We start from the raw sequence: 17818 nt of genomic DNA on the forward strand, positions 1-17818 counted from the left end.
AGCACACCCTGCGGCTCTCCAGGACCAGGGTTGCCGACCCCTGCATTAATTGAACACAAGCCAAAGCAATTAAGCTAACAGGTGTGTTTGGGAAGACCAATTTACACAGCCATATGTATATTCAGCCTTTCTCAGAGGACTCAGAGAGAAGGTCACAGAGAGGCAGTGACATGGCAGGTGTTGTCCATCGCCACCACAGGAGAAGATACCGTCAAAGGGTGTATGTTGAGCGTATAGATCCACTGCAGAAATATACCAATGAGGAGCTGTATGCTCGGTTTTGCTTCGGAAGAGCTGATATTCAGTATATTGTGGACCTTCTCAGGCCTGACCACCAACACAGAACCCAAAGGAGTCATGGTCTGTCTGTGGAGGAACAGGTCCTCATTGCTCTTCGCTTCTATGTGTGTGGGACTTTCTACCAAGTTGTGGGTGACTACATGGGTGTGGAAAAATGGAGTTCTGAAGAGGCGCTTTGCATGCCTTAACTACTTGAGAGTGGAACCACAGAAAGCATGCAACATAATACTTCCTTGCATTTTCCTACACAACATCGCGACCAGGCGCAAAGTCCCTCTCTGTGATGACGTCCCTGATGCACCTGAGCCCATTGGAGACACTGACCAACCTCCGGCATTCTGTCAGAATGAGGGCCCGACTGGACGACCAGTTGGGAGATGGGAAGGGTTGAGGGAGCGGTAGAGAGGGGGGAATCAGGGAGAAAGGAGTGTAGGGGTGTGGGCAAGGGTGTAGGGGTGGAGATGGTGGAGGGTGAAGGACAGAAGGACGAGCAGGAGTAGGAAGGTGAAGGATAGGGTTTTTGTTGAGCAGTTTACGGAATTTTATTTGGGATGGAGGGCATTCAAAAAAAAAAGTGTCCATTTTGAAGTGGTGGGAGAATAGGGGTTGGCAGGTGGAAGGGGATGAAATTAAAAGATTGAAAGAGGAAATTAGGAAGTATTATGAACCGAAGGCAAGGAGATTTTTTGAGACCTTTTTGAGACTAGGGAGAAGGGTGAGGCATCCTTTATTGATGTGTTAGCGACTGAACAGGGGGAGGCAGTGCTGCAGCAGGACAAAGTGGAAGCAGCAGTGATTATATTCATCATTATTCGGGAAGGAAGAGTGTGACATGTGGGAGGCGGACCAGTTTGTGGCACAGCTATGGAGAGAGGTTGGGCCTGGGCAGCAGGAGGCACTGGGGAGGGCCATAGAGCAAGAGGAAGAGGAAGATAGAGAGGCACTGTTCCACCTAAAACGAGGGAAGGCCCAGGGGAAGGGATGGAATTACAAGGGAGCTCTATACCTTCTTCTGTGATATTATAGCAAGGGATATTGTGCTTAATGGGATTAGAGAGCAGCGTAAAATGCTACTGTCCATGAGGGACATGGGATTATTCATTTGTTATACAAGAAAGGGGACTGGGAAGATCTGGGGAACTGGTGGCCTGTAACCCTACTCAGGTTCTGGTGAATTGGCCTAAATCGGTGGTAGGGGAGGTCTTCAGTCCAGACCAGGCATGTGCGGTACCTGGGAGGATCAGTTTTCATAATTTGGTTTTGTTGAGGGACATTTTGAGTTGGGCGCAGGGGAGGGGTTTATTCTTTGGGCTAAAGCTCTGTACAAGGTCAAAGTCAATAGTCTCGTCACACTGCCAAGAAGAGACAAGGTGAATTTGCAGTATGTGATGGTGGATTTATGGTAGACGTGACAAGATTGTATTGCGTTTAGGACTTCCAGTCCCATGGATTGTTTGATGTGACTCTGTAGAGTGAGGTTTTTTGGGGGAAGTGTGAGTGAAAAGTTTATTTGGAGTTGAATGGCAAACAGCCTTGTCAGACTGCATAGGGACTCTGAGGGTGAGGGCAAGGGCAAGGGCAAGGGCAAGACATCTGTTGGCTGTGTTTTTAATCAGCCCAGATGGGGCATTTCAACCTATTCTGGGCTGTCTACATACTGCCGTAAGTGCCTTAAGTATGGCTACACAGCCAGGGATTGGCTAGCGGAGATTGTGTGCAATTTGTTTGGCATGTGGCCCGTGGTTGTCCGGACTGGAGGATGTCCTTTGCAGATTGCGAGGGCCCCTGGTGGTGGAGGAGTGCAGGGTCCTGGGGCTGCAGGTTCTGCTCCGGATCCAGATCTTGGCCAGGTTGTCCAGTGCATCTCAGAGTCTTCAGCTGCTGAGGCTGTGGGAGTGAAGTCCCCTGATGGTGGAGGTACAGAAGGTGCAACAGGCTGCTCCGGGTCTGGGTGAGGTTCCCCGTTTGACAGGGGTTTCTTCAGCTGCTGAGCTGGAAGTGCAGGTGGCAGGTGTTGCTGGCAATGGAGAAGTTGACTGCAGCTGAGGTCCCTGCAGCAGTGGAGAAAGCAGCCCAGGGAGCTGTTGCAGTGGTCGCCGTGGCGCTTCCTGTGGTCATGGGTGTGATTCCTGGGGTTCCTACCGCTGTGGAGAAGGAGGCAGGGGGGGCATCAGTGGCAGTGTTGGTGGTGTTGTCAGCGAGTTTTGAGAAGGAGGCTGCACTCACCATAGGAGCAAAGAGGAGACTTCACCTGGAGAGATTGTTTCAGACACGACTACTTTGCAGAAGCGACTGCGGCCTGGGCCAGCCACATGGAGGAGGACAATCCTCTGGTTGCTGCAGCTGTGGGGGACAAACAGCACGGGGCCTTTATTTGAAGGAAGAGTTGAGGGCGTGTTTGGAGGAGGCACAGTCCTTGCCTTTACAAGTAGGGTAGAAAGGAGGGAGAAGAATGAGAAATTTACAGCCTACTTTTCTTTTAAACCGTGGAAATCCAGGCCAGTATGCAGCACAGCACAGCACTAGCACTTACCTACCCTGCAGAGCTGCTGCCCCAGAGCACATCAGAGATCAAGAGTGATATATCAGACAGTATAGACACTACACCCCTCCACCCAGCACAAAGATGACAACAACATCTCAGACACACTTTCACCTGACTTCAATTTTCTCTTATTTACATATTTTCCTTAGGTATAAACAACATTTACTAGTGGCCCCAACCTGTGGTAAGAGTCATATAAACTAGAGCCTTGTAGCATAGCTTGCCTGGCACACCAAACTGGGACCAAACTTTCAAACTTACCTTTACAGATCAAATATGAATACAAATTCAAGGTTATTTCTCACCTTGATTTTTTTCAGAAACGTATTTCAGTTGAGAAAAAAAAAAAACAGGGCTCATTCCAATCGCCAAACGTAAACTAAAAAACACCACATGAACTGTCCGCATTCTGCACCGACCGAACGGCAGAAATATATCACTCCTCAATATATAACTGTGCTAGCTACATTGTTAGCTAATCTGCAGTCAGTAAATGGTATATTTCCGAATGGTTTCATGTTTTTGGGAAAATGTAAGAAATACCAAAAAAAAACCATGAAATCATTCGGAAATATACCATTTACTGACTGCAGATTAGCTAACAATGTAGCACACACACTTGTGTGCAAAGAAGGTATCTTTCAGAGAAAATCTGCCCTAACTAGGTAACTAATAAACATTGGCAACATTGTTTCACATCAATTCACACGTAGAAAAGTCTGTACTATTTGACTACGTTTCATTTTAATGTCATGCGATAACAAATATTTAGCGGTGACTTTTAGTTCATGGTTTACTATTTACAATGTGTCCCTCCATTGATGTGTGACGTCAGACAACCGCTTCTCGTGAAGTCGCGGTAGATGGATATGTTCACAAGTCCTATTTTGAGTGAAATGCTATTGCACTTCTCCTTTCTGGAGCAGCACATGGCTGCCGATCATTCCTCTCTGTGGGCGGTGATGAAATGATTGTGATTGGTGTAAGCAAAGAATCAGGCACATATTCTCATTGGCTAAGGCCAGAGCTGGGTACCTTTTACTTTGCCCGTGTAGAATCAAATCATATATTACATGTTTCATAAGGTTTAACGAGCTGAAATATTCGTTCCGTCTGAAAGAACTTTTGACTTTGAGCTGCATGAGGGTGGGAGGGAGCTGAGCAGTTTTGTCGAATAGAAGCGTGAAGGCAGTTTCTTTTCTGCAAGACGTAACGTTACAGTGACTGCTGGCTAGTAAGCTTGTTAGCTTGCACGCTAACTTTTCTTAAGCAAAAGTGGCTAGTTCACACTTGTGGAGTTAATTTAAATGGTATAGCGTTAACGTGAGCTAGCTAGGAACACATCTAATCATAGCTGATGTGCTATTAATCTCGGGGTTGAACAAATCTGGGTAACGTTAGGTTTAATCTGATAACTCGTGGCTTGATAGCGCTACATTATATAGCTAGCCATAGCTTGTTTGAAAGCAAGCCAGACTTGTTTAATAATTTTTCTTAAAAAAAAAAACTCAGCTGGCGAGTCGCTGGTATTCAGCTCTCCTAAAGTTTTAAGGATCTATGTTCAACAGTCATCAGGTATAGGTCATTAGCTGGCAAGCTAATATAGTGATACGCTTTATCGAACTGAATAAATCATCATCGTTGGCGTATAACGTAAAGTGCAGCTGTCGTCGAGATAGCTACATTTGCGTCCATTTCACAGACGATAATAGTATGGCAGGTTGCACTACTAAGACGGTGCACGATATTTTTCAGTCGATGGAGTACGGACCAGCTAGTTCCAGCACAGCGACTGCACAGGTAAATATGTAACTAAGCACTGTCCTGTAGCCTGTGAATATATTTGATTAGCACTGCGATTCTTCTGGAAGAATGGGTACAATAGCTAGCTATATTCTCTGGCTTAAACCTGTTTTAATTATAAGTTCTGTGGGAGTTCGTCAGTTAGATAGTAACTTAACAGTTCTGCTGATTAGCTAATGTGTGCTAAGTTAGCTAGTTAACTTACGGTTTTTAAATGTATTAATTTCGTCGCAACAGTCCGATTTGTCGGACATTATTAAGGATTTTACCCCTTGCAGCTCAGATTCATAACTCAGTCGGTAAATGCTTTGAAAGTGTCGAAGAGTTGGCATGTGATATTTATTACTTTATCTCACAAGACAAACATGTGACAAGAGACATGCCAGCTGAGTACAGTACAAAACAGTCTGTGTAGCTGATAATCATACTGACAGTGGCAGAATTTGAACGCTCTCCTCTGCCTGCTCTCCCCTCACTGTCCGTGCAAACTGGTGCATAAACACCATGGTTTAATTTCATCACAGTCATAAGTTCATTTTGTGCATTATGAAGGGGACGGCTTACTTTTGTTACTGATTAATTGGCTGAAACCTCTTTTGTTACTGATTGTCAGAGGTGGAGAAGTGTATGGCCACACCTTCTACATGTAGGAGGAAACTAGTCCCAACAGGAAGTTACAGGGAACCCAAATCTGAAAAGAGGGTGTTACTGGAATGACACCTAAAGTGCAACAACTGTACTTTCTGCATGCTATCTCTTTTCCCCTTTATTCTGCGTGTAAAATTAGCTGTCTTTTCTCTCGCTTTTCAGTCCTGGCTAGAGAGTCACTCTCGTTCTCTCGGTCTCTTTTTGGACGGGACATTTGTCTGTCCGTCCGACAGACAGACCAGCACTGTAAACGATGCTTCAGGTAACGGATTTGTAAATGTCTTTAGTGAGGACACTTAGCACTTCTATTGTTTTGCTGTGATTAATATTAGTTACTAGTTGAAATGTCTTCACACTCGATGTTTACAGTATCACATTAACTTGAGTGGTTTCCAGAATTACTGCCATAAAAATTAAGAAAAAAGGCTGTATTTCATATTTCCGATAATGATCTATATGTTCAGTTCAAACATATAGGACAACTATATACTTTTAATTCAGTACATTTTGTATATGTTTCAATGTTTTTTATTGAGTTATCTTATTTTTTCTGAGAACCATGGGCATCAAAATTATTAGCACCCCTCCCAATTATTGAAAATAAAACCAAAGTGAACTTGGCAATAAAATGTTATTTAGTTTAGTTATTCTCAGTCATTTCTTTGCTTCCAATTTCACTGGAGTATAGAAATGAGGTAACAATTATGCAAAATCCCTTTGTCACCCATCAGCATGGGAAAATTCTAAGAACTGTCAGTTGAGAAGAAACCAATGGTAATTGAGCATTGGGAAACCTGTTTCTTGGGGAAATACATTTTTTATTTGAAAACTGTAAGACCATTTCATCAATAATAAAGCACACTACTTCACACATGTTATAAAATATAGCTTATGTCAATAATTATGATTTTGTTTGTTTACAGTATTGTTTGTGCATATTTATCAAGGGTGCCAATCATTTTGGAGCCCACTGTATATACAGCCATTGAACCTGCTAGACACACAAGCACTGGTCTGCATATGAGTCACCCTGGCTGGACATGGCTTCCACCATGTCAAGTGCTATGTAATCCACCACTGGCCCGGAGGTGGTACTTGAATTTCCGCATGATCGCGGCTCATCTCGCTGGTCGATGTGGCGTGTCTCTGCAGGGCAGGGGCTGTGCACCACTGTGTGTGCGGCGGAGGAAGATATTGCCCTTGCCGCCGCCTCCGCGGTCAGCGGAGCCAAAGCCTGGAGCGGACTGAGCTGCCACCAGAGAGCCAGGGTTTTCCACAGGTAAGGGCCTGGAACATTCAGGGTTTTCGACAGGTAAGGGCCTTGAACATTCAGGGTTTTCCACAGGTAAGGGCCTGGAACATTCAGGGTTTTCGACAGGTAAGGGCCTTGAACATTCAGGGTTTTCCACAGGTAAGGGCCGGACACTGCCTGACTCTTGTCTGTCCCACAGGTGTGTTGGTGTCCTGCAGAGACAGGCCCAGTGCCTGACGGAGATGTGTGAGTTGGCTCAGGCTCCCAGTGCTGCATCTGCGGTGGTGCGACTGCTTCAGTACTACGCCGGATGGGCTCAGCTCCGAGACACTCTGGTTCCCCACTGGACCCCCCGAGGTGCTGACCGTTCAGTTTCCCTCTCTCTCTCCTCCTCACTCTCTCTCCTCCAGAGTCAGTCCCTATATAGCACCAGTCTCTGATTCACTCTGCTTCAGAGTCATAGTGTGTCACTTTTCAGTGCCAGTCTGTGCTGACCTTGTCAAAGAGCTGGTTACCTGTCTGTATTTCACCCAAACATTACCTTGGACTCCAGTCTGGATGCATGTGTATGGCCATCTGGCTATGCTCTTTGTGCAGGAGTGATGTTGTGTATGACATTGTGACTGTGCTCTTCGTGCAGGAGTGATGTTGTGTATGACCGTGTGGCTGTGCTCTTTGTGTTATGGGGCTCCCCCAGGTGTTGTGGCTGTGGCTGTGGCAGATGACTGCTCCCTGTATGCCCTCTTGCTGAAAGTCTTACCAGCATTAGCAGTGGGTGAGTATGGAGCCCCACCCTCCCATCGCTAGGGCGGCTGTCCTATCGTCTGGACAACCTTCTCTTCCACAATTACATAAATAAATAAATAAGTCTTCCCTCATTTTTGAACGTGCTCCTCTGATGAAAGCACAACAAGCAGAACAATACTGCCCTGTAGCAAACTAGTCCCAAAGAGCATGTCTCTGTTTCACCGCTGCTCCTGTTTTCCCTCTGACCCAAACCCTGTGTTGATTCAATACCTTTTCCAGGCAAGTCAGTAAAATGGTTGCCAACTTGTCATTTGTTGCATGGTGTAACACACCTAAAATAATGCACTGACCCCATTTGGACAAAATGCTTGCGAAGCACTGAATTAATTTACTGTTCCTTCAGTAATAGTAAAGGCATTGGAGTGTTGTTGGCCCACAGGGGCTGCCAATGGTGCATACATGTTACTACAGAGTGCTTCAGTTTTATAAATCAGTGAATATAGTGGTGGGATATAGATAGATAAAACCTGGTCAGTTCACAAATCATTTGTTACATTTGACTTGAAATGATGTCAGCACTCTGTTTCCAAGGAAACTCGGTCATCGTAGCACCTGGGTCTGGGACAGCCCTTCCTGCGCTTCTGACTGCCAGCATTCTGGGGGAGGCCGGGCTTCCTGCCGGGGCCCTGAACGTCCTCACTGGGAAAGACCTGAGCCTGGGGATCAGAGTGGCTCAGAGTCCCAGTGTCAGCTGGGTCACTTACACTGGGAATAAACAGGTACATACTTACACCGGGAATAAACAGGTACATACTTACACTGGGAATAAACAGGTACATACTTACACGGAATAAACGGGTACATACTTACACTGGGAATAAACAGGTACATACTTACACTGGGAATAAATAGGTACATACTTACACTGGGAATAAACAGGTACATACTTACACGGAATAAACAGGTACATACTTACACTGGGAATAAACAGGTACATACTTACACCGGGAATAAACGGGTACATACTTACACTGGGAATAAACAGGTACATACTTACACTGGGAATAAACAGGTACATACTTACACGGAATAAACGGGTACATACTTACACTGGGAATAAACAGGTACATACTTACACTGGGAATAAATAGGTACATACTTACACCGGGAATAAATAGGTACATACTTACACGTAATAAACAAGTACATACTTACACTGGGAATAAACAGGTACATACTTACACTGGGAATAAACAGGTACATACTTACACTGGGAATAAACGGGTACATACTTACACTGGGAATAAACAGGTACATACTTACACCAGGAATAAACTGGTACATACTTACACTGGGAATAAACGGGTACATACTTACACTGAATATACTGGTACATACTTACACCGGGAATAAACAGGTACATACTTACACTGGGAATAAACGGGTACATACTTACACTGGGAATAAACGGGTACATACTTACACTGGGAATAAACGGGTACATACTTACACGGAATAAACGGGTACATACTTACACTGGGAATAAACAGGTACATACTTACACTGGGAATAAACGGGTACATACTTACACTGGGAATAAACGGGTACATACTTACACTGGGAATAAACAGGTACATACTTACACCGGGAATAAACAGGTACATACTTACACTGGGAATAAACGGGTACATACTTACACTGGGAATAAACGGGTACATACTTACACGGAATAAACAGGTACATACTTACACCGGGAATAAACAGGTACATACTTACACTGGGAATAAACGGGTACATACTTACACCGGGAATAAACAGGTACATACTTACACTGGGAATAAACGGGTACATACTTACACTGGGAATAAACAGGTACATACTTACACGGAATAAACAGGTACATACTTACACGGAATAAACAGGTACATACTTACACTGGGAATAAACGGGTACATACTTACACGGAATAAACAGGTACATACTTACACCGGGAATAAACAGGTACATACTTACACCGGGAATAAACTGGTACATACTTACACTGGGAATAAACAGGTACATACTTACACTGAATATACTGGTACATACTTACACCGGGAATAAACGGGTACATACTTACACTGGGAATAAACGGGTACATACTTACACGGAATAAACAGGTACATACTTACACCTGGAATAAACAGGTACATACTTACACCGGGAATAAACTGGTACATACTTACACTGGGAATAAACAGGTACATACTTACACTGAATATACTGGTACATACTTACACCGGGAATAAACAGGTACATACTTACACTGGGAATAAACAGGTACATACTTACACCGGGAATAAATAGGTACATACTTACACGTAATAAACAGGTACATACTTACACCGGGAATAAACAGGTACATACTTACACAGAATAAACTGGTACATACTTACACCGGGAATAAACAGATGCATATAAACTGGGAACCTTATGTGGTTTCCCATGTTCTGCTGAGCTCTGAAAGCTACTGTTACTATGACAATGATTGTATGATAGTACCTCATCTCGCCTAACCCTACCCACCATTTCTCCCTCTCTGTTTTTCTCTCAGGATGGTGAGATTCTGGGCAGGGAGACTGCAGGGTGGGGCGTCCCCCTTTCTCTCTCTCTGTCCACCAGTGCCATCTGTCCATTCATCATTTTTGATTCCGCTGATATTGACAGCGCAGTGGATGGTGTGATAGAGGCAGCCTTTAAAAAGAAAAAAGATGTAAGTTTATATATATATTTTTTTTTTCAAATCACTGAATATTTATACTGTCCTCCGCAAACTTCAGGCAGTTAAATAATATTGCAGTTACTCATAACTGTCTTTACTGTCTCCACTGGGGTGCCTAGTGATGCGTAAAGTTGTAGTGCCTGGATGTAGGAAGAATGCCATGCACTTGTTCAATAATGTCTTCATGATGTGCAGTACCAAGCATGGCCACAAGGTGGAAGTGTTGTAGCATATGTTGGATGAACAGCGCTCTGAGTCTGGGATTGACTCTCTCGCAGTGGCAGTGGATACTGTGTGTGCAGGAGTCAGTCTGGGACCGTGTCCATGCACGGCTGAAGATTCGAATGGCAGGAATGAAGTGCCTTCCTCTCTTGGCTGAATCTGATCGACCCATTGTGGATGCTGCAGTGCATGAGGCTCAACAGCAGGGGGCGACTGTGAGTCAAACAGATTTAGGAATATCCAAATTTCGAAAAAGTAGTGCTTAGCATACAGAATTGTTTTCTCCCGTTTTCCGTATTAGGCTTAGCGTGTGAATAGGAGTAATGGTGATTTGTGAGACACGGGTATGAGAGTGTATAATTTTTGATGTTGAATTAATTTCTCTCAGGTGATCCAGGCTTGCCCCGCGCCCTCTGCCCCCTCGCTGTTCCCGCCCACTGTGCTGTGGGGCGTTGCCCCCTCATGCCCCTGTGTGGTGGAGCCCCCTGCTGGCCCTCTCCTACCCTCCCTCTCCTTCAGAACCACTGCAGAAGGGCTCACCATCGGTAACTTCACCCTTCTGACACAACACAGATAGGGCAGACTACTGAAATAACCAATGGTCCTACTGAAATAACCACCAATCTACTGAAATAACCACGGCCCTACTGAAATAACCACCAAGCTACTGAAATAACTACAGCCCTACTGAAATAACCACCAAGATATTTAGTCACAGTAAAGTGTTAGATCAAATTGGTTGTTATTCAAATTGGTCAATGACCTTAAAAATGATCTGCCTACACAGCCACGATCTGAGCAATTTAGAGAGCAGACAAAACATTGGTTAAAAAACTAAGCAGAGTCCACAGATCTCGGTACTAGAGCAGCTTGTTAGCCGTTCAAATCTGCGTAGATTATGAATGTTCACTGTGCCCACACTCTACTATCCAGTGTAGTAGCACTCTAACCATTAGCCCTATTAAATAGTGTAGTTGCACTCTAACCATTACATTACAGTTATTTAACCGACACATTTACCCGAAGCGACTTACAGTTGATGAGACTAAGCAGGGTGTTTGTTGCTGCAATTCCTCTCTTGACCGTTAGAAGTCCAACACCACCGATCATACCTTTAATATGGAGGGGAGTAAATCTGAGAAAGTGCCCGCATGTCAGCCATTTCACATTTGAAGGCGCGATTGGGAGGCCCGCGAGCACTCCTCTGGTGAGGTGAGAATGAGCGCTGAGCCCTGTCTGCGGTGGAAGTGACCGGATGCTTGTGCTCGTTTCAGCGAACCACAGCCCCCACGGGCAGGCAGCCTCCGTCTGGACTGAGGACCTGACGCTGAGTCTCGAGTGTGCCAAGAGGTACTGGCTCCAGACCGTCTGTCTGTCTGTCTGTCTGACTGTCTGTCTGTCTGTCTGTCTGACTGTCTGTCTGTCTGTCTGTCTGTCTGACTGTCTGTCTGTCTGTCTGACTGTCTGTCTGTCTGTCTGTCTGTCTGACTGACTGTCTGTCTGTCTGTCTGTCTGTCTGTCTGTCTGTCTGTCTGTCTGACTGTCTGTCTGTCTGACTGTCTGTCTGTCTGACTGTCTGTCTGACTGTCTGTCTGTCTGTCTGTCTGTCTGTCTGTCTGACAGTGGTCTCCGACCCTGATCCTGGTGAGCTGCAGGGTCTGCTGGTTTTCGCTGTTACTCGGCCCTTAATCCATCAATTACAGCAGTTGATTACATATTACTCCCCTTACCTGGTTACCTGGGTCTCAACTGGGTGCTGATTTTTCAGGTGAAAACAAAAACCAGCAGACCCTGTAGGTCTCCAGGACAAGGGTTGGAGACCACTAGTATCTACACATATCCTTCTTACTGACTCCTGCTCCCTCCCTCTCTCTCTCCCCTCTCTCCCTCCCTCTCTCTCCTTCACCCTCTCTCCCTCCCTCCCTCTCCCTCTCTCTCTCTCTCTCTCTCTCTCTCTCCCTCTCCCTCCTGCAGTCTGTCTGTCGGCACGGTGTGGGTGAACTCTCACTCCGTCTTCGACCCATCTCTGTGTCTCTCTGGCGTGAAGCAGAGCGGGACCTGCGTCGTCGGAGGTCCACAGGTGAGAGCCCACCTCCACCCGCTCCCTCTCCGGAACTCTCCATCGCCCAGGATGCACAATCAGCAGTTAGACTGTACATCACTGAATGCCACGCCCACTTTGGGGGCACATTGCACCGCTCTCATTGAAACAGTAATAAAAATAAAAAGATGTCGACAAAGAACAAAAACAAAATAAGTTTTGTGTTGTGAACTGCACAGCCAAGGTAATGAACCCCTCCCCTCTCTCTCAGGGTCTGTTTCAGTTCCTCCGTCCTGCTCTCTCTCCTTCCCTGCCTCGCTCCTCTCCTCTGCCCGTTGACTACGTCAAATTCGGGACTGCCGCATCCCGACCCCTGCTTCGCGGTGCAGCCGAGTCCACCGACCCCGCCCTGTAAGTGTTCCAGCTGCCGCGGTCACGTTCTCGATGGCGAAGCCGTCAACTTCACATCTTTTCATTTACTGTAATCCGTACTGGAGAAATGTACCGTTTCCATTGCCGGTTACGTATCCTCGTGCTTCAGGCTCTTAACCTTACTGACACTGATTTCAGACGAGTCAGCACCAACTTCAGAGGATGCGTTTTTGCTAATGAACCAATAGTCAGGCGGTTCTTCTGAGAAATCGTGATGTTGTTTTGTGTGCTTGAAGCTGCTTTCACATGAGAGGAATCAAACGCTGCATTCAACGGTAAGGCGGTAACTACACGTGGGAAGAATCGAGTACCGGTAGTTGTTGAAACTCATCCACTGGTTTGTTAAACTGCAACAAGCCACACCAATATGCGATAGGGGTAGGCCGTCTACGGTTATAAAAAACGAAATTGTGTACTTTTTCCAAAGCATCAAGAGGCTAGCCGGGCTAACTCAGTTAGTCATGTAGCCTACATGAAACAGCTCTGCCTGGGCTCTGTGTTGTAGTAGCATAGGCTACATCTGCCTGCTTCATACAAATGTGTGGTGTGATTTGACGTGCTAGGAAAAGTCAGCTTCAAATAAGATCAAAGTTTAAACAATTTGAACCCTGATGCCCTACGGCAGTCAAGTGGATACTCCCTCCATAGGAATTGAATGGCTTTGACGCCATCATGTGAAAGCCACTTTACTCTGCCTCTGCCATTGGCCCACATCTCTGTCCCTCAGGTCTGAGTGTGACGCACTCTGTCCCTCTGTCCCTTAGGTCTGAGTGTGACGCACTCTGTCCCTCTCCCTCAGGTCTGAGTGTGACGCACTCTGTCCCTCTCCCTCAGGTCTGAGTGTGACGCACTCTGTCCCTCTGTCCCTCAGGTCTGAGTGTGACGCACTCTGTCCCTCTGTCCCTCAGGTCTGAGTGTGACGCTCTCTGTCCCTCTGTCCCTCAGGTCTGAGTGTGACGCACTCTGTCCCTCTGTCCCTCAGGTCTGAGTGTGACGCACTCTGTCCCTCAGGTCTGAGTGTGACGCGCTCTGTCCCTCTGTCCCTCAGGTCTGAGTGTGACGCACTCTGTCCCTCTGTCCCTCAGGTCTGAGTGTGACACGCTCTGTCCCTCTGTCCCTCAGGTCTGAGTGTGACGCGCTCTGTCCCTCAGGTCTGAGTGTGAAGCTCTCTGTCCCTCTGTCCCTCAGGTCTCAGTGTGACGCACTCTGTCCCTCTGTCCCTCAGGTCTGAGTGTGACGCACTCTGTCCCTCAGGTCTCAGTGTGACGCGCTCTGTCCCTCAGGTCTGAGTGTGACGCACTCTGTCCCTCAGGTCTGAGTGTGACGCACTCTGTCCCTCTCCCTCAGGTCTGAGTGTGACGCACTCTGTCCCTCTCCCTCAGGTGTGAGTGTGACGCACTCTGTCCCTCTGTCCCTCAGGTCTGAGTGTGACACGCTCTGTCCCTCAGGTCTCAGTGTGACGCGCTGTGTCCCTCAGGTGTGAGTGTGGCGCAAGGGCGTTTACGGCATTAACCCTTTTCCTCCCTCAGCGTGCCACGCTCCTACCTTCACTTCGTGGGAGGCCGGCCCTGTAAGGCGGACTCCGGCTGCAGTGTGGCAGTCCTGGCACCGGGGGGCGCCGTGACGGCGTACTGCCCTGACGGGGGGCGCAAAGACGTCCGCAACGCGGTGGAGGCGGCCCTGAAATCCCAGCCAGGGTAATGCTTTCTCGCCCGTCTGTTGTTGTTACACTGTCCATTACGAGCTACGAAATTACCAGGGCCAACATCACCCCTGAAGGGCTTCCAACACTGGCTAAAGACCCCCCTCTTTAAGTAGTCTGCTGACCCTTGTTAGGGAAAAATGCCCTTTTTAACATTTCACAGGTGAGCATTGTCTGATGAAACAGGTCCCAGTAAAACAACGATACCTATACTTGAGTATTTATTTGCAAAGAACTAACAGAAAGTGAGAGAGCTTACTGGCTCTCTGATTTGAATGAGACATATACACACTTTTTCACAAGGGTGGAGACAAAAACAAGGAAGACATGATACTGACAACCTAGGATTATTATTCGTTAGTCTCCAGATAAACTCCAACCTTGCCCTTGTCGTAAGACCGTAATGTGCTTGCTACCCCCTTCTAGGAGAAGCAGAGACATTAAGGTCAGAGGCTGTCTGTCTGCTGTGAGAGAGATAGTGGAAGACTCCTAGTAAGCACTTAATTCAGAAAGTGGTCTAATCGTAATAAGGAATATATTATATTAATTATTTTTAATCGTGATTGTCTTTATGTCAACGCACATTGTCAATCAAGAAAATTACACTTACACCCTCTTTCACTGTCCTCTTTCCTTTTGGGATAGTAACATTGTATACAGGTAGCTTTGTAAACACAGTTTTTCGGCGTTTACTTTTGTTTGCTGTGCTAATTGTTTGTTGGGTTAACTTGACACGTACTGATTATAAACAAGCCTCTATGCCCTCTTGGTGATACTGACTCCGGAGAGCAACTGATTGTCTCCACTTCTGAAAGTGTCTCCGGATATGAAGTCCTGCTGAGCGACTGTAATGTGACGTTCTGTCCCGTCTTGGTGTACGACCGCGCGTGAGAGGGCTTGCGTTAGTGTCGTGCGATGTCGGTGCGTGTGCAGCACGGACAGGAAGTACATTTCTCATCGCAGGAAACTGAGCGATTCTCACTGACTCGGTTACAGCTGGAGGAGGAGGAGTGCGGTCTCCCGGTCTCAGTCGCTCTACACCCTCGCCGAAGGCCTGGAGCTGAGGAGGCGGGACATGGCCGTGTCACTCCAGGCTCAGACCTGCATTCTATTGGAGGAGGCGGAAATGGAGGTGGAGCTCAGCATTTCTCGGCTCTGCGATTGGGCTGCCCACTGCGACAAAGAAGTGGGTGGGGTGCAGGTGAGAGATCTTTCTGGCGTGATATATTTCTGTGGTTTATTGCCGCATTTGGCATGGCATTCTGTTTCACTGTAATCTCTGCGCAAGAACTACATGGAATTACTGTGATTAACATTCCACACAGTATTGTAAACCGTGTAAGTGCCCTTAGAAATGGATCATAAAACAAGTGATTCACTTTCTCTCTTATCTTTCCAGTCTCTCCCCCAGTCTGGCTCCGCCCTCTCCTTATCAGAGCCAATAGGAGTGGTGGGCGTGGTCCTCCCAGACAGGAGTCCCCTCCTCTCTCTGGTTTCTCTGCTTGGGGCTGCCCTGGCTGCCGGCAATGCTGTGGTCATGATAGCCAGTGAGAAGTATCCTCTTCCTGCCTTAGAGTTTATTCAGGTGTGTTAATTACCGTTCACCTGCGCTACCTGTAGTCTGTGTGTGTGTGTGTGTATCCACCGGTGAGCATCTGCAACTATCCATTCAGCTGTCAGTCTTCAAAAAGCTGCAAGAACGATTTAGGAACTCAGGCAAAAAGTACAAAGAAGGGCAACTAAATTGATTCCTGGAATGAAAAAAAGGTTCACCCCAAACAATCATGTATTACACTTAAAAAAAACGACTATTGATTTTCCACAGGAAAATTATCAAATGCAGTTTCCCATTATAGGAATCTAGAAAGCACCATATTTATGAATGAAGTTTTTCCCCCTTGGATATTTTCCCTAAATCCACACAGCATCCTCTGCACAAGTGTAGCCCAAACAATGGCCGTCTCTCTTGCTGCTTCCAGGTACTGCAGTCCTCCGCCATCCCAGAGGGCGTGGTCAGCATCATAACAGGCGGTAAAGACCAGCTGACCCGGGCACTGGCCAATCACAGTGTTGTACAGGCCATCTGGTACTGGGGCAGTCAAGAGGTGAGGTCCATTTTCATTTACTAGCCTATAGTTGGAGTTGCTGTCTCTGCCTTGTGGCATTGTCCTGATGCTCTCTCTTCTCTCTATCTCTATCTCTCTATCACATCTCTCTCTCTCTCCCCCTCCATCTCAGGGCTGCCAGTTCCTGCAGTACACATGCTGTAACCCCCTGAAGAGCCTGTGGCTTCACCCCGAGGAAGAGGGGGATGAGGGCGGAAAGAATGGAGGATGGGACTGGGCACTCCCTCATCCCTCTCTCATGGAGGAGATGTGGAGGCAGGCCACTCACTGGAAGAGTGTGTGGATACCCACTGCCTAGGGAGAAGGGGCATGGCCACGTTGAGTGACAGCACTTAGGGACGGGGATGGGGGGGATGGGGGATGGGGGGGATTGTGTGATGGAAAGAACGCTTCATATTATTCCCATGGACAGCCTTATACATGCAGCTCGGTTCATATGTCCTTCTTGCGTCACTGCATAAACATTCCGAAAATAATGTTATATGGCGCACAGGTCATACCTTGTGCTCACAGTATTGCAACCTGCTACATCAGTTTCTGTGATGATAACAGTCTGAGAATTGGAGACATTCCAATGGCATCAGAGATTGGATAGCTACCTCCGTCATACACATGGTCAAACAATGACACACACACACACACACACACACACCATATGTGTTACATGTCTGTAATAAAGTTGGAGAAATTTACTAATATATTAGAAAGTGGTCTGTTCTAAATAGAGAAAATGTAGTGTGCACACCGTACAAGAATCATGTGACCGTTAACATTAAAATTGTTCATCACTATATTTGTATCTATAGCCTTGTTCCACATGGCAATAATAAAGTAACCATGAGTTGAGCTGTCCCTCGTCGGTGCTTTTCCGGGGCTCAGCATTTCACCCTGGCTTAGTTTTCTAAACCGTGGTCGGACATTTACATCCTGGATACAGGCACAGCCTGCAGCAAGAGCTGATAATAAAAACATGCATCAAAAGTGCTTATCTTATTATTTACTTGTAATTAAGAGCTGACATGAGCATGAAATCCTGCTGAAAGGGGACAGCCCTTGTCATTTCATCAACATCATTTCTGTTATTAGTAGCAGCAGTATTAAAGAAAGTCACAGGTATTTATTTTGCATTTCTTTCAACGTGACGTGTGTCCACCAGGTTGGGATCAAAGTACAGATTGGCCTGGGGACTGACTCTCTTTTTAACAGCACCTTACGTGTGCTCCCTGATTGTGATTATTA

General features: G+C 46.5%; 2 protein-coding genes across 2 annotated transcripts; one reads left to right on the forward strand and one right to left on the reverse strand.

The window, feature by feature from the left end:
* Nucleotides 1-1603: 1603 nt before the first annotated feature.
* LOC133114200 (uncharacterized) lies at nucleotides 1604-3789 on the reverse strand. The gene is made up of 3 exons (XM_061223368.1): nucleotides 3775-3789; nucleotides 2527-2720; nucleotides 1604-2444 (listed from the first exon to the last, which is right to left on the reverse strand). The coding sequence occupies exons 1-3, from the start codon at nucleotides 3787-3789 to the stop codon at nucleotides 1982-1984; spliced, it is 672 nt and encodes a 223-aa protein (XP_061079352.1). The 3' UTR covers nucleotides 1604-1981.
* aldh16a1 (aldehyde dehydrogenase 16 family, member A1) lies at nucleotides 3416-16935 on the forward strand. Its single transcript, XM_061224764.1, has 17 exons — nucleotides 3416-4645; nucleotides 5459-5558; nucleotides 6449-6575; nucleotides 6748-6905; nucleotides 7246-7323; nucleotides 7887-8074; nucleotides 9889-10047; nucleotides 10335-10493; nucleotides 10667-10823; nucleotides 11553-11628; nucleotides 12253-12358; nucleotides 12591-12730; nucleotides 14281-14448; nucleotides 15450-15654; nucleotides 15853-16038; nucleotides 16433-16558; nucleotides 16692-16935. The coding sequence occupies exons 1-17, from the start codon at nucleotides 4559-4561 to the stop codon at nucleotides 16875-16877; spliced, it is 2406 nt and encodes an 801-aa protein (XP_061080748.1). The 5' UTR covers nucleotides 3416-4558; the 3' UTR covers nucleotides 16878-16935.
* Nucleotides 16936-17818: the final 883 nt, after the last annotated feature.

This window comes from Conger conger, chromosome 16, assembly GCF_963514075.1.
Source record: "Conger conger chromosome 16, fConCon1.1, whole genome shotgun sequence".
NCBI lineage: Eukaryota > Metazoa > Chordata > Actinopteri > Anguilliformes > Congridae > Conger > Conger conger.

What these genes read in the sequence shown, in the direction of transcription:
- LOC133114200 (XM_061223368.1), bottom strand. An exon ending in GTCTCCTCTTTGCTCCTATG is followed by an intron (nt 2,445 to 2,526) that starts GTGAGTGCAGCC and finishes CCTTCTCCACAG; the next exon opens with CGGTAGGAACCCCAGGAATC.
- aldh16a1 (XM_061224764.1), top strand. Translation starts at nt 4,559, where the DNA reads ATGGCAGGTTGCACTACTAAGACGGTGCACGATATTTTTCAGTCGATG. An exon ending in CACTGTAAACGATGCTTCAG is followed by an intron (nt 5,559 to 6,448) that starts GTAACGGATTTG and finishes GTGTCTCTGCAG; the next exon opens with GGCAGGGGCTGTGCACCACT. An exon ending in GGTACTGGGGCAGTCAAGAG is followed by an intron (nt 16,559 to 16,691) that starts GTGAGGTCCATT and finishes CCTCCATCTCAG; the next exon opens with GGCTGCCAGTTCCTGCAGTA.